At 42.6% G+C, this 16373-nt stretch overlaps 1 protein-coding gene across 1 annotated transcript in view; it reads left to right on the forward strand.

Annotated features, from left to right (window-relative positions):
* Nucleotides 1–4027: 4027 nt before the first annotated feature.
* Nucleotides 4028–16373, forward strand: part of AGPAT5 (1-acylglycerol-3-phosphate O-acyltransferase 5) — a 103155-nt gene continuing 90809 nt past the window's right edge. Inside the window, exon 1 of the mRNA XM_090033507.1 lies at nt 4028–4396. Within this exon, the coding sequence (XP_089889633.1) occupies nt 4178–4396 (219 nt within the window). The 5' untranslated portion in view covers nt 4028–4177. The remainder of the gene's footprint in view (nt 4397–16373) is intronic.

A 16373-nucleotide genomic window follows, 5' to 3' on the forward strand; every position in this document is an offset into this window, starting at 1 on the left:
AATTACAGTTGTTCTACAGTTGGCTTCAGTTTGTAGCCTTTGAAATCCTGTCTACATGGGGAAATTTGCCAGAAATTATTATCTCATATACCAAACTCAAACACTTATTTCAATTAAAAATACAGCAATATAATTATATTGGTATAATTATGCCAGTAAATTAGGCAAACCCTAACCAGCATGTTGCAGTCTTCATACTTCCCCATGATTGCGAAAATTATATGGGGCTCAAAGTCTCAGGGAACCCATGTGATTTGTGACATTAGATCTGCATTTGGCTTAATGGTATGAAAACTATACTAATGAAGTCTCACAAGAGCCACAAATTACAAAAAGCATTGGCACAAATAAGAGATCAAGAGACATATAACAAACATGGGAATATAGCATTGCTTAGTTTAGAGAAGAATTGCTTAGTTTAAAGAAGAAATGAGAAAAGACAGGGCATGGAAGAAATTTACAAAATACAAAAAAAATCACATAGAGAAGGTAAATTGGGTACTCCTATTTACTTCTTCAAAGTGCAGGCAAAAATTCAAATAAACTCTCAGGGCAGGTCCCCACTCTACAAAGGGGTGTACAGTTTGTGGTGTCACAACCATATCCAGGGATCATGAAAACATGCACCATACTGCAAATTTACAGCATGGCGGCAAAATGTGCTACCAGGAAATCCCGGTAGCAAAAAAACCCCAAAACCCAAAAAACTTCAGGGAGGAAAAAAGCAGCACAGAGCACACATCAGTAGTGTGTGCTGGAACAACCAGAGGATTGGCTATTCAGAACAATGTTCTGCTGCTGATCAGGCTCTGTGATGCCAGATCTGCACCCCTGCTACACTAGGACAGCATGTAACACTTCTGGGGCCAGTACAGGTGCTGGCCCCAGCCTTCCCTACCCCTACCCACGACAATTTGCTGCATGCCAAAGCACACATGCAGGGGCATGCAATAAGGCACAAATAAGGCTATTTGTGCCTCTACAACAGGGTTGGGCAAAATGCAGATGTGGCCTACCAGGCTGTTCTATCTGGCCCATGGGGCCCCTAAAAAATTTAGAAAATTGGTATTTATTTGCCGCGGCTGCCTGTCATGTGTCCCTAAAATGCTTGCCAAAACTCAGTAAGCGGCCCTCCACCCAAAATAGTTGCTCACACCTGCTCTACAAGCACATGCCCCTGCATGTGGAGACCCACCCTACCGTTGCAACTGTAAAAGTGATAGGATATAATTTTTAATACAGTAGCCAAATTACCCTAAGGAATTTACTGATACAATTTATGACTAAGGCCAAACAGGTTTCAAAACAAGTCCGAACACAAAAAGGTAAAGCTTACCTTATTAAGTTTTCAATATCAAGCACTGAAAAGTTAGGAAAGCCGCATCTCCTAAGGAACTGTCCAAGTCTGCTTTCTGATAGTTTTTAATTATATGAACAGATATTACTTTTTTCCCTACAGGATCCTATTTCATTTGGCACACAGGATCAACGCTGATCATTTAATGAGCATGTACATAACATTTTATTGTTCTCCTCATTGTTCAATGTGCAGCTCCAGGTCCTATTTATTGCATACTAATTAAACCTTGCTCTGTAGACATAATTCTTAGTTTCCTCAGGGGCTTCTCAGGGATACCCATGCATACAGTATTCTTCAGCTACATTAGTGAATTTATCTTTACAATACCCTTTGAGCTGAAGAAGTGGTATCATTCCCATATTATAGAGGCTGAGGCTCTTCCTGTCCTGTCTCTTAGCTCAGCGAGTGCCAGTTCTCCCCACTTGTGACTCCTCATTCAATCCATTTCTTCTCTTCTCTTCCCTCTCACTATCCTCCTCCTCACTGGTTCCCATTCTAAGTGTCTTTCCTCTGACTTATCCTCACCCTAACTCATTCTCCTACTCCTAGTCCCAGTCTATGCTGCTGGCTCCATCTCCCATTTTCTTTGCCCAGACAGTTCTGTTTTTCCCATGGTCCCTTCAACTCCTCATCGTATTTAAGTGTTCATCACAGCCACCAGTCTTGATGCACAACTAGATACAATCATGGAGTTTTCTTCCAATTTGTCCTTATTTCTTTTTTCTTCAGTTACAGTCTCAACAGATTTCTTGCCCCAAACTACTCCTTTCTCTCCTCCTTGTCTTCAGTCAAATTAGACAGATGGCTAGGGGTCACAGCAAACACAAGAGAAAGTCTCTCCACTCTTCATTCCGGTGCCAGGCCAGGAGAAACCAGCAAAGGAAAATTCCATCTGCACTCACAAAGCCCCGGGTTGGAGACAGCCAAGAGTTACGTGTGCAATCTGCTCAGAATTGAGGGACTGGGACCTGTTCAGTCACTCTGATGCTGGCGTATAGGGCAGTCTAATCCAGCAGTGCTCCAGATGAATGGCATAGGGCCGGTCCATGAGCACATGGGGTTGGCGTGTTAAATATGTTCCAGGGATGTATTTAGTAGCCGTGTTAGTCTGAGACAAAAAGAAACGCAAAACTGTAAAACTCTTGGTTCCAAGATTATACCTTTTATTAGACCAACTAAGAAATTGCGAAGAAAAGTAATTTTTTTGTGATTTCTTAGTTGGTCTAATAAAAGGTATAGTCTTTGAACCAAGAGTTTTGGATTTCAGATACATTTCAGTGCCTCCAGCCCTCTCTTGCATGCAGCCTGACCTCCTGACTGGTAGTGCCCCCCTGCACCTGGAACCCAGGAGAGCCGGGACACAGCTCTGTGGGCTGGAGGGTGGGCACCGCCGCTGTAGCTACTACTGGGAGCTGGAAAGGACTGAGCCAGTCTGTGAGACTGGACTCTACTCAGACTTAGTGCTGGGGCTGCATCCCAGCCCCTCCCCTGAAACCGGGAGCATTGCCACAGCTTGGGGACACGATGGGCAGGGCCAGACACTGGCATAGGTGAACCAGGCGGCTGCCCAGGGCCTGGAGAGAAAGGGGGCCCAAAAATGGTGAAAAGAATTATTCCATAAAGTGGGCATAAAGCCCGGACCTTCCCACCCCAGCAGCTAAGTGGGAGACTCATGAACGCTGCGTGCCCCTGGAGACTGAGGGCACAGCGAGCATGCCGGAGGCAACTGGGGAGCTGCTGCAGGCTGCCCCAGTGCTGCTGGCAGCAAGGGACAGGCAGGAGTGGTGAGTGCCAACCAGTGGTTGGCAACCATGCACAGACACTGCTGGTAGCATCAGCAGTTATCAGTAGCGATTGCGGACTGCCCAGACACCACCGATGATGTTGGCAGCAAGAGGAGAGCAGCAACCGCCTGAAGGTGCCGCTGAGCATTGGTAGCACCTGCTCGCAGGGCGTGCAGCACCACACTCAGCAGGTGCACGTGCACCTGTGTGCAGCCCCTATGTGTCACTAACGGGGAGACTCCTCCCTAGCTGGCTCCTGCAGCCTTACAGCTGAGGGCAAGCAAAACTTGGGGGCATCCGAACCCCAAGCCTTCAGGCTTGGGCCCGCACGTAGGATGCCCGCCAAAAGATTTGGAAACACCTGAAGCCCCAGATGGGGGTGGAGGATGTTTGCCCGTAGTAAGGCAGTTCTGGACCAACTCACAGATTTGGAATTTGATTTAGGCTTTTCCTAGATGCCAGGGTCAGAAGGGACCTCAACAGATCACCAAGTCTGACCCCCTGCCTAAGCAGCAAAGAGCGCTGGGGTCAGATGATCCCAGCCTCAGGACACGGAAAAATGTGTAATAATAATAATAATAAAAAAGAAATGAAAATAATGATTATTATTATCATCATCATCATCTCTGCCGCAAAGGGGCCCGATGTACTAAAAGTTCACCGGGGCCACCAGGAGTCTGGGTAAGGCGCTGCCCACGGGGAACCTGCCTGTCCCTCTTGAGGCCTAGACCAGGGGCTCAGGCCCCGCCTCCAGCCCCGTGCAACATGAGGTGCGCACGTTTGGCAGCGGGGCAACGCGCACAGGCCCCGAGGGCAGGGCAGGGCAGGGCAGGGAAGGGAAGGGGCTGCAGCCCGCCCCGGAAGCCCCGCGCTGCCGCCTTCCTGCCGCTGCCCCGCCCGGCAGACGTGCCCCGCCCCGCGCCGCGCCGCGCCCCCCCGCCCGCCGCGCGGGGCCATGCGGAGCCCGGCCTGACGGCGGCCCACGTGCGGAGCCGAGCCGGGCCGGGCCGCGCCGGGCTGGGGCGGCGGAAGGATGCTGCTGTCGCTGGTGCTGCACACCTACTCGCTGCGCTACGCGCTGCCGGCCGCCGTCATGCTGGGCGCGGCGCCCACCTACGTGCTGGCCTGGGGCGCCTGGCGCCTGCTGTCCGCCCTGCTGCCCGCGCGCCTCTACCGCGAGCTGGACGACCGCTTCTACACCATCTACCAGAGCATGGTGCTCTTCTTCTTCGAGCACTACAGCGGCGTGCAGGTCACCCGCCCGGCCGGCCGGCCCCGGGGCACGCGGGGGGGCCGGGGCCGGGAGCGGGCGGCAGAGACTCTCCTGCATCCACCTCCCTCCCCACCAGCCTGTGCAGGCCTCCTCGGGAGCCTCCCAACCACCGCCGGCCCCCGGGAGATGTGCTGCCCCTGTCATGGCAAGACAGCCCCTGCCCTCCACAAGGGTAGTGCAGCCCAAGGGAGGCGCTCATTTCACAGCTGGGAAAACTGAGGCCAGGGAGCAGGGCCTGCGTGGTGCAGGACAAAACGCACTCGCCCCAGCAAGGGAAGCTGGGGAAATAGGGCTGCTCCCAGCCCAGGGGAAGACCCACTCAACCCTCTGGCACGTGGGGGATGCCCTGTGGAAGGCCAGGACAGCAACCGGGGTTGTATTTGCAGTTATCAAGGTTTCACTCTGAAGTCCCCTTGCTGGAAGCAGGAGTGTTAGTTAGGGCAGGTCAGCTAGGCTTTCTAGGTAAAGAATTCAATATTTTTCATGCCATCTCAGTGTGTGTGGGGGGGGAGAGCATGAAATATAACTTCTCCATTTATCCTGTTTGTTGACCATTCACTGAGGCGAGTTTGGAGCCCGAAGGAAGCTGGTAGGAGCTTGGGCTCACGCTGCAACTCCCTAACCAAGGTCCAGGATCTCAGGCTAGAAATCTATCAGCTATCAAAAGAGCAGCTCTGTGCAAGTAACAGGATTTCCAGGCTGTAGAGGAGTTTGTTTTGTAGAATTTCAAAATACGTTGCAGGTATTGGCAAACCCCTGCTACAGGTTGCGTTTCCATTTGCAGATGGCAAAACTGAAGCATCAAGACTTTTAAGGCATGGGCATGTTTGGCAGTTTTATTAGGTAGCAGGCCCACTGTGCAGAAGCTACTGCCCAGTTTTTTAAGGTAATGAGCACCTATTCATTTAGCTACAGGTGCTGGAGCTGCAGGTGCTTGGCAGCTCCTAGGAGTGATAAGAGTGTAAAACCTTAATTCTTTCCATTTGCTTGGTACCCAGGTGTGATCCCATTCTACCCTGTTCTTGTCCCTAGAGAAGAGTTAGTGCCAAAATTGTCCTTCTCTCTGGTTTTTGTAACTTATTCTTAAGGCTGACATGAGGATGTATTACAAAAGTTAATGGGGTGATTCTGTTTGTTTTCACGGGCTTGCGCAGGGTGGAAAAGCATCATAGGCACATGCCAAAGTCCCCTTAGACATTTAAGAGGTGGAACAGGATCTGGGCCTAATCTCCTAATCTAGATATGTCTCCAGCAAATCTAGAGCTAAGATGTTTGGCCAAATTTATAAAGGAAACTTGTTATAAAAATAGAACCCAATTCCCTTTGACTCCTGTAGTAACAATAGCATCTATTTTAACATTGACTTTCTTAGAGACTTTAGGAGTATGTAAATGAAATGTCTTATTCCCGGATACAGACTACTTCTGCACCAAGGACAGAAACCTGCAGAACATTGTGTTCGTTTGATTTGTGATATGACATGAAACATAGAGGAATAATAGTGTTGTGTTTAAGGCCTGGGAGCAGGAGCTGGGAGATCTGGGTGTTACTCCCAGCTATGCCACAGGCCAGAGTCAACCTTGACCGTGGCCAAGTTAACAAATTTTACTGTCTTGGTTTCCTCTGTAAAATGGAAAAAAAAACAAACAATGCTTTAATTCCCCATTGGTGGGTCATTGATATTTTTTTTTTTTTATTCACAGCCTTGTGTTTATATAGGCTCCCCATCCAGAAAACACTGTGCACTGCTACTAATTAGAACTGAGTTGTCACATGTGACAGACCTGTGGTTTAATATATAAACCTAGAAATCAAATCAAGACTATACCCCATTACATAAACAGTAAAAGAATTAGCAATTTGGATCAGGCATTTTTACTGTGGGATCTGTGATCAAATCACACTTGAACACATTCATGGCTCTATGACTGTGAGAAGTCCCATTTGCTTAAGTGTGTATGGGATCAGTTTTATTGTCTTGAAACTGGAGTAAAACCTGTTACTTTGGGGCACCTAATTGGGTTAACAGAATAGGCAAATCCTTTCCTATAATTTTAATCCCTGATGTATATAATAAATGTCACTTACCTGAAATCAAATCACAAAATGTGATCTAGAAATGATAACATTATACTTACGGAACGTTCATCACTGGGTATCTAAACTGCTTCATGGCCACTAAAACATTATAACTTGCAGAGGGAGGGAGGTGTGATGAATAAATTGACTAGTTATGAAACAAATTTAACTTTTAATTGTTCATTGCTTTTACAGCTAGATAAACAGGTTGGAAACCTGCTCAAGCAAAATACTCAAGCAGGCTGCACAATCTTATTGAAGTCAGTAGGATTATATATATATGATGCTTAAGTGCTTTTCTGGATCAGGCATGTGAGTGACTTGCTCAAGGTCATGTAGCAAGACATTGTCAGTGCTAGACCTGCAACCTGAGGCTGTGCCCTCAGGACTCTCACAGTCCCTTACAGTTGTTGTGTCCTTGTATGTCTCAAGCAATACACACCTAGGCTTTCATAAACATTTATGGCCTCTGCTCTTAAAACCATAAACCTGTTGAATTTCTCATTCATGTGATGAGCATTTTACTGGGTTAAAGCCTGGATTTAGGCCCTACAAGTTTGGATATTTTTTGTTTTGTTTTGTTTTAACTAGATAAGAGCATATCTTAGTTTTGCAGGAGTGGAGAAGAGAGGAGAGGAGGGTTCTATGTGGCAACAACTGTTAGTCCACAAAGTCTCTCTCTCAAACACATGTACACACAGAGATCTTTTAATTCTGTTGACTTGAGTGTTTCTAGTCAAATTTATTGAAATGAAAGTCTACTTCATGCTCTGTGTGAGTTTTATCTTAACAGGTTATAACCTCAAACTGGCTGCACCCTGAGCTGTGTGATGTAACTCATGTGAATCCTTAAAAACAGAAGGGTTGGGTTGAGAGTTGTACCATACATCTGTATTGTAACAGAGTAGGCTTTACTACTGCAGTACTTGGGATCTGATCACTTTCTTGCTGTACAGGTCCTCTCCCTTTACATATTTCAAGTGACATCCATAGTGGTAGTAGTTCATTTCCAGCTTTCATTAAAATGGTACAGTAGAATTAACAATACATCTATTATTACATATCATTTTATGTGATTTTTAGTTGCTAGTAAAATAATATGCTAAAATTAGACATTCCATTAATTTCAACAAAAGTAATATCAAACATAATGTAATAATACATAAAAACTAAATAAAATAAAGCAATATAAACTAGTAGAATAAAAAAAGGGGGAATTCTATTTGATTTTGGCCCTTATTATTTTTGTAAGTAGTGCAGCTATACCTACAGAATATAGGACAGGTTGTAAGTTGCTAGAGAGGAGGCAGATTGTTTTTTCTTCATTGGCCTAGTGCTTGAAATTTTTCACTAATGGAGAGATCCATTTCCCTCTTATGTCAAAGAATGAACAAGACCACAAATCATGATTTAGGTCATCTATTTCATTCTTCCTGCAAGGACATATCCTGTCTATAAATATGAGGGCCAACATCATCACCCCATGATCACTGCAGCACTCATTAGAGTGAATCTCATAGCATCCTCTCGGTGTTTTTGGTTTTGTATCTGCTTACTACCAAAAATAAGATTCTGTCCCTGTTAGCTTTGCAGAATCCATGTAGCTGTGGAAGAGAGACCGGAGTTCTGGCTCATAATGAGAACTGTTAATGAATTTCCAGTGATGTGGATGGTGAAACCTTTCGTGCTGCATTAGAAGGGGGACAGAGAGTTACTAAAGTGTGACTGAATCCAGCATAACTGCTTTGTCTGATTGTTTCTAACCCATAGAAAGTGAAGCTAAATCCTAAGTATGTACTGCCTGTTTCATTAATGGGCAAAACTGACTTAGCTTTGATTAGTGCAGGTTAAGAGTGGACAAGCAAAATCATTGCTCTGGAATAGCTAAGGCACCCACCAACAAACATAAGCCTTCTCCCTACTACCCTCCTCCCACTTTAATACAAAACTTACACGTATGTCCACTTTCAAATGTAGTCTTAATACTGGTGGTAATTTTAATGTTTCTTTCCTTTCATATTATAGCATGAGTTTAAGGAACTGGCATTTAGGAAAATAAACTTGCTAACTTATAAATGAAGTATGTTTGACAGCAGCATTGTAAATGTAAGCATAGAATCCTAATGGAACTTAAAGAGCCATATTTGCATTTAGTGTATATCTACATATTTTAATGTAAATTGCATGCTACAAGTATATTAAATTCACATGTTGCATTCTGGTCTTGTCCCAGAGTAGCATTCTGGATTAGAAACTCACAGCACTGAAAAATGTGTGAATGCAGTTACTGAGAGTGGAACATGAATAATCATTACACTTTTTTCCTTTGGAGGTTTTGTTCTTCCTGCAAGATGCATTGTGTTGAGAGATGTTTCTTTTTTCCTTGATTTGGCTGTTGATTCTCCTTTATAGGTTTCATAATTTAATAGACATTAGGGCTGGAAGGGACCTTGTTAAGATCATCAGGTCCAGCCCCCTGCTCAAGGGGCAGGAAGTCAGCTAGGGTCAAAGGATCCCAGCAAGATAAGCATCCAGCTGTTTCTTAAAAGTGTTCAGAGTAGATGCTTGCACCACCTATGGGGGGAGTCTATTCCAGGCCTTAGGGGCTCTGACAGTAAAGAAGTTTTTCCTTATGTCCAGCCTAAAACAGTCTTGCAGGAGTTTATGACCGTTGGACCTTGTTATTCCTTGGGGTGCTCTGGTGAACAGGCGTTCCCCCAGATCCTGATACACACCCCTTATGTACTTACAGGCTGCCACCAAATCGCACCTGAGCTTGTGCTTTCTAGGTTATGAAAAATACAAGATGCTGAAACCCTTTTTAAGCTTGGTTTAAAATGAATGGCTTTTGACAACAAGGGGTATGTTACAACTTGAGGAGCTAAAACTGACACTGACACAAACGGGTGCAACTCTGGTGACTTGGAGGAATTAGCTTGTGCCAGTTGTGGATTTGGACGTACTTTTTTAAATCTTGAAAATAACTGTGAGCTCTTTGAAAGCATTGACTTAGTGTGTCAGTTCTTAGGCAGTTTTGCGTGTCACACTGAATTCATCTTTATGAGTGCAGTCCAGAATGCAGTCTTCATAAAGGTAATCTATAACACCCATCTTCTAGGGAGGTCAGCATCTTTTTCTATCATCATGTCGTCAGGATGAGATTATGGAAACAAAAGTGATGTAAAAATATGCTGTGATTTATGATACTTAAATGGCTGAAAGGACTGGTAATAGAGCTTTGTCATATCCCTCACTTATTTGTGACCATTTAGACCACTATCCCAACTTACAACAGGGCTATGAAACTAATGGTTACCATGTTTGTGCACGTTTCAGAGCAGATGAAACCTAAATATTTTGCCTGTAATAATTTCTGGTTGCTTTTGGTATTTCCCTTCTCTGGCAGTGATCCTTAGGGATCACTTTCATGCTTCAGCTATATAAAATTCACATCTATTTTAGTGTGCTTGTTTCTGTCAGCACTCATGCCTTTCTCTCTCCCTCTCTTGTCCCCTAGTCCTCTGGAGTAGGATGTGTTAGAAATGCTACTTTCTTAGGAAATTTTTTAGTGTCCATTTTAAGAAAAGTGCTTTAGGAATCAGATGTCACTCATTGGTAAAACACTTACACTTACCTTCAAACCATCCAGCACACTCAGCAGGAAACTGCTTACAGGTGGCTAATTAAGGGATGCTCAACTTTGGGGTATGTTTGAAATCCGACTGTTTATAGGAGGTTTGGTGCCTGTCTCAGGTTTGCAGGATCTCCTGGGGATCCTTTCTTGAGAGTAAACATCTACAGGCTTTTTTTTTTTTTTTAAGAACAGAGCAGAACTGATTCTTTTCTTTTAAAACATTTCCAGAAGAGGACATGCTCACATATATATAATCTTAGAGTAGCCACCCAAGATGTGAGACACAAGTTCTAGGCCATCCTCAGCCTGAGGGTTCAAACCTATCAGTCCTAGCTCCTAGGAGTGTACTCTAATCATATGACTACAGGCTTGTGACTTTTCAGCTTATCTGCCACTTCACAGAAATTTGTAAGATGTTTTTTCTCTGCATGCCTTAGTTATGTCTTCCTGTAGTCATGAGTGCATGTGCTGCATGCACTTTCTCCATCAACTGTAGGAGGTTTTTCTTTTGAACCTGAGCATGTTTGCACAATTCAGCCTGGGCTGAAGGTTTTGTTTTGGTTCTTTGGTTATCACTGAGTCTTCAGAGCCAGTCAAGACCAAGTGTTTTTGCTGTAGTTTATTTTGGGCAGATGCACTCTGCTCCTTCTGTTGATAGTTTACCCAAGTTTAGAAAGGAATGTGAAGCTGGAAACAGATGTCTTTGGTAGAGAGCAATCAACTATACAGTGACAGGTCACAGCACAGCTGATCTTACCCCAGGGATATCTATACACGTCCTCAATTGTTGTGCCCCTGTGTCGGGGAGTGGTGAAGTCCCCTGCAGGCATGTCTGCAAGTGGGTTCCCCACTCTCCTCTCGGTGCTGGCAGATAGATTCATAGGTTGTAAGGGGCTAGAAGGGACTTCACAAGATCATTGGGTCCAGCCCATCTGCACTAGGCAGGAAAGACAACTGGGGTCAGGTGATTCCAGCAAGGTGACTGTCCAGTCTCCTCTTGAAGTGAACTAGTTTAATAAGGTGAAATGAAGAAAATAGTTTGCCTGCACATTTAGGAAGGACTACTGCTGCCAAAATTTAGTTTAGTACTTCAAAAACCCTCCAGTTTCAGGTGCTTAGCCAGTGACTTTTACCAGTTATGACTGGACTTCCTTTCAATTTTGAGAGCCAGTATATTTTTAAATATTGTATTGTTGTTTAATTTAAATTATTTTAGAAATTATAGTAAATGTACATTTAGGTAACATAGGTAGTTTTGTTTTCAAATTTATTTTTCATTAAAATGTATTAAATTTTAAAGGGAAAAAAATCTATTTTTTAAAAATAGTCTGACCTTTTCAGCATCATAGATATTAAATGGCATATGCTGCATCACAGAAATGCATCGTAACATGATGGAGAGTCACTTTTTCTTTTGCTACATAATTCAACCACATAGGGTTTTTTATCTGATTTTTAATAGAACAAGTAAAAACACTCGTCATTTCATTTAGTACAATGGCCCACAAGCTCTGCTGTAGTTAGGGTGCTTATTCTGTTCTCAGTTAAACATCATTGGCATTCCAGTGATTTCAGATGAATTACTGTAGAATTATGTTGATATGACAGGGCAAAGTTTATTATTGATCCTTAGTAGTATTAGATTTTAAAGTAGGTTTAAGTGGAAGGTGTTCTTTCCGCAGTTATAAAGAAATATGCTTTTTGGAAAAGCTTTGATTCACCTTTGATTTCTAATATGTCAATTTTGCATCGTGTTCTAAAGAGCATTAGAAAACAAGGGAGATTATTCTGTTTCTTCTCTGCCTCTGTGTGTTGCACAGTATGTGGTTGCAGCCTTCCTCCCCTTCCTTGCCCCACCTATAATCAGGAATTCAGTTGGATAGTTATCCGTGTTAGTCTGAAGTCCAGCAAAAGATAGGGCAGGGTGGCATCTTAGAGACTAACCTGTTCAGGGAGGCCTAAGCTTTCATAGGAGACATCCTACTTCATCAGATGCTACAAAGGGAGAGACTGCTTGTTTCATGCTGTTTTGATTTCAGTTTAAAACCAGCTATTTGTGCTTGCCTGGAATCAGTTTATTTGAACATGTGCAGCATATTCCACTTGCATGCATGCATGCATACATATCAGATACACATGTAATTCACTTAACTGCATAAGACACCAGTTACAATTTTTGCCTACTGCTTAGATTATAACAAGCATGTTATCTATATATCTACGCATAGGAAATCTTTGGCCCCAATGTCTAATTTCTAATTGTGCTCTGTTTTACTGCATACTTGGTGAAACCGAGTAGGAGCCTTATCTTAAAGTAGCCTTGGACTGATAAAGTCCTGGCAACTTCAGAGCTGTTTTAGAGGGCTAAGGAATTTTGGAAAATGCTAAGGAGACTTAATGAGGGGGGGAATTAGCATAGATTATTCCTATATGTAGCCAACATTATTTACATAAAATTTGGGTAAGTGCCTAGCTTTCTTCAGTCCTGAGGGCATGCACCTGAATAGGGTACACAGCTACATTATACTAAAACTTGAATTTTCTTGGTATGTCACGTACACAGTCGTGTTAGATTAGACGACTTGGGGAACTGAGATGCTTCTGAAATTTTCCATTTTCAAACATGACTTAAAATGAGATAGAATCTTTACCTTAATCACAAATTAATATATGGATTGGGTTTATATGCTGGCCTTCCCAAAAACGTTCAGAGTGGCTTATAAACTTATAAATACCCCAACTTCACCTTTCTTCCAATTCTGGTGGCAAATGCAGCACTCGTTCTCTTTTCTTCCCATATCTGATGACTGATAAATATGCATAAGTTCATTCTGAACTTTGGTACAAATGTTTGTAGTTGTGTTTTGCAAATCATATTTAAACAGTGCTTCTTTCAAGTTCCTTATATTTTGCGAAAAGTAAGGTCCTGTACAACATAAAGGGATACTTCATAGAGAGTATATGCCAGAGGCTCCCTGCTTGTTGCTATAGGTAAGACACTGAAGGTAGTACTTTCGAAAAGTGCTTAAATGACTGATATGCTTGTAAGTTATTTTTGAAAAATTGAATAATTTAAATAAAGGATGAAGAAAGATGTTTTCTTGGAAAAACAATAGTTTTTGCTTTGACTTTGGGGAGGAAATTTCATTTTGTGAGGAAATTTAGATTGTTCTGTGGTCTTGAATGATCAGTCATAAATGCTACAAGGTTGTAGGAGATTTTTTTTTTGCTCTGAAGTTAGCTGGAACAGTTATATGTGGGGAGTGATTTCAAGTTTTGTACACCATGGAGATGCTCATTCTCCAGGCAAACACTTCAGCTGGTTCAACTGAATTCTCAGCTTGTAAATAGATTTCCTCTCATTTTCACATTAGCTATCTGTTTAAAACATCTGCATTTTTCAGTGTTTTAGCAATTTATATTAAAACCTGCTTAAATGACACTCTGGCTTTGACCTTCTCATCAGCCTCCTGTAGTAACTATCTACTATAATGATTCTCAACCAGCGTGATGCAGCAGCCCAGGGGTGCCTTGAGATCCTTTCAAGAGTGCCAGTGGATGTCATACAATGTTACGTTTACAAACATGATTCACAAGATAAACCCAGAGATTTCAAATATAAATTCATAGTTGTGCTCTTTCTGAGTTTTTTGCAACAGACAAAAACTGCTCTATAAGAGTAAAAACTTGGACCTGGCATTTTCCAAAGGATGCCTAGAGTCTATCCAGGAGTGTCTCAAGTCTATAAAGCACTGACCTACTGAAACTCAAATCCTGACTGTGCCACAGACTTGATATATAAATTGGCATTTGTGCCACACTCCTAAAGTGAAACTTAAGTGCCTAAGTACAAAATTATGATCCTGAAAGCCCCAGTCAGCTGGTATATGATCTTGGATTTAACTTATATGTGCTTTACATTTGGTTTTAAAATGCTCCTCTCATTATGGGCAGGTACAGATATTCAAAAAGCCCGAGGCAGAACCAATCTAAGTGTGTGGTTTTCTATAAGCAGTGTAGTTTGGATCAGTAGCAAAGAGAACACACATTTGCCCTTTGGTGGAGGGGGCAAATCTTAGACCAGGTTCTGCCTTTTTAAAACCAGTGTGTGTGTGTGTTCAACTTCTGTTATGTTAGAGTTATAGACTGGTGTACAATCACTTATAATAGTACAAGTATAATATCTATTCCTGGATTTGGTTGGACACCTCTCTTAGTGCCCAGATCTGCCCCAGTCTTGATAGGACTGAGCAGCTCAGTGTCTAGCTTGTATCTAAGCTCAATAAGGTGTTCCTTTATCAAAGTCTTGAGAAGCACTTTATTTGGTTGTGCATAAAGTAATAGGATTTGGCTCCTTTTTTGTTATATACCCTAGTAGTTACAGCAGCTACTCAGGAAGTGGCACACCCAGGTTCTAGGCTCTTTGCAGCCTGATAGGATTCAAACACGTATCTTCTACCATCCTCTTCCGGCCCAGATTGTGCTCTGGATGTGGGTACTCCATACTTTCCTGTACACCAGAAAAGAATTCAAGATTTGCTGACCCTGAAAAAGACCACCAAAGGGTGCGTGACTCTTACCTTAATGGTTAGGGCACTCCCTTAGGAGGGCATGATTCTAAGTTTCAATTCCTGCTCCAGAAATGTTTCTCTGTTTCACCCAGAGATCTAAAATGGGTACGTAAAGGGGGAGATGGGCATCACTTCTATTTTCCCCAACTTGTATCTTAAAACAAAATAGTGAGCCTTGCTCAGTTATTTGGTGTCTTAACTTCCAAATATCAGGCGATGTCACTTATTGTTGAACCCATGCGGATGGAGGCAACCCCTTCCAGCTTTGAATGCGGTGCTAGGAGTTGGGGGGCAGGATTTAAGATGCACCTTAGTCATCATAATTTCCTACTGGTTAGGTCTAGGCTTACTGAGTTTGCTGCCTCTGCAGCATGCTGGCTATTACAAAGCCTATTCCGAGGTGCGCCATGCTATCCAGGCATTGTATGTGGAGCTGAGGTGCCAAAGTCAGGATTCTGAGGGTGCAGGCACCAAAAATTTTTGTATGTTTCCATCTTGCTTTTCTTCAATAAGATGAAGTCACTGCAACCTTTTATCTATTTTATTAGCATCTGTATAATTCTAAGACAACCATATTTTTTATGGCCCACATACTTGAAAGCTGACGTTTCTAGAATCAAATACTGAAAGTACTGTTTGTAGTCGGAGAAATATGAGCAGAATGAAAGATTCCAAAACTATTTTTCCTGGCATTTATAATGCTATTTTATTACAATTATTATGTATGTTTTTTTTGGCTGGCCAAGATGATCCCATTTCCCCTGAAAATTTCAGCGATTCCTTTTTAGCTTGGAATAGTACCTACTGGTAACTACAGAACCATTTATTTAAACTCATACTTAAACTCACTCATGGCTTTGCCAGATACTCCTGTTTGATTCAGTTTATGAAAATTGTGCAGGTGTGTTTAGAGCTTTTGTTTGTTTTTCCTCTCCCTATTCTGACCATATGAAAATTAAAGACAGTCCTAACTTTCATGCACATTGACTTCAATGCTTGGATGTGGAAGCATTTGGAGGACTAAGGGTTAAGAATAAGAGTCAGGACAATGAGTTCAAACTCAAAACTGTTATGCTTAACATCAAATGACATAATTAAAATGTTAAATGTATAGTTTTTAAAGTGATTACGTCATTCTAGAAAGAGAAATATAATAGTAACAGCCATTCTCAGTTTATGAAGCCTTTCACTTCAGCCAAATAAAATATTTCTAAAAATTCTTAAGTTTATATATAAGAATCTGTACAATACACCTAGGGTATTCGAATCATAAGAAAATATGGCTGGAAGGCACATCATAAAGTACTTAATTCAACCCCTTGCTCAAGGGCAGGATCTTCTTTGACTAAATTGTTCTACCTCTATTTGTCCAACCTGTTCTTGTAGAATCTCCATTTCTGGAAATTTTCAACTCTAGGCAACCTGTTCCAATGCTTGACTACCCTCATGGTCAGAAATCTCCTAATTTCCAACCTAAATTTCCTCTGTTGCAGCTTGAATCCATTGTTCCTAGTCCTGTCTGCTATGGCCACAGAAAAAAGCCCATCTCCATCCACTCTGTAATTGCCCTTCAAGTATTAGAAGACTGTTATCTTCTCTTCTCCAGACTAAATAACCCTAGTTCTTTTACCTTTTCCTGTTCATAAGTCATGCTTTTCAGGTCTCTTGGGTT

The sequence above is a fragment of the Crocodylus siamensis genome, chromosome 1 (assembly GCF_052110815.1).
Source record: "Crocodylus siamensis isolate JL-2025a chromosome 1, ASM5211081v1, whole genome shotgun sequence".
Lineage (NCBI taxonomy): Eukaryota > Metazoa > Chordata > Crocodylia > Crocodylidae > Crocodylus > Crocodylus siamensis.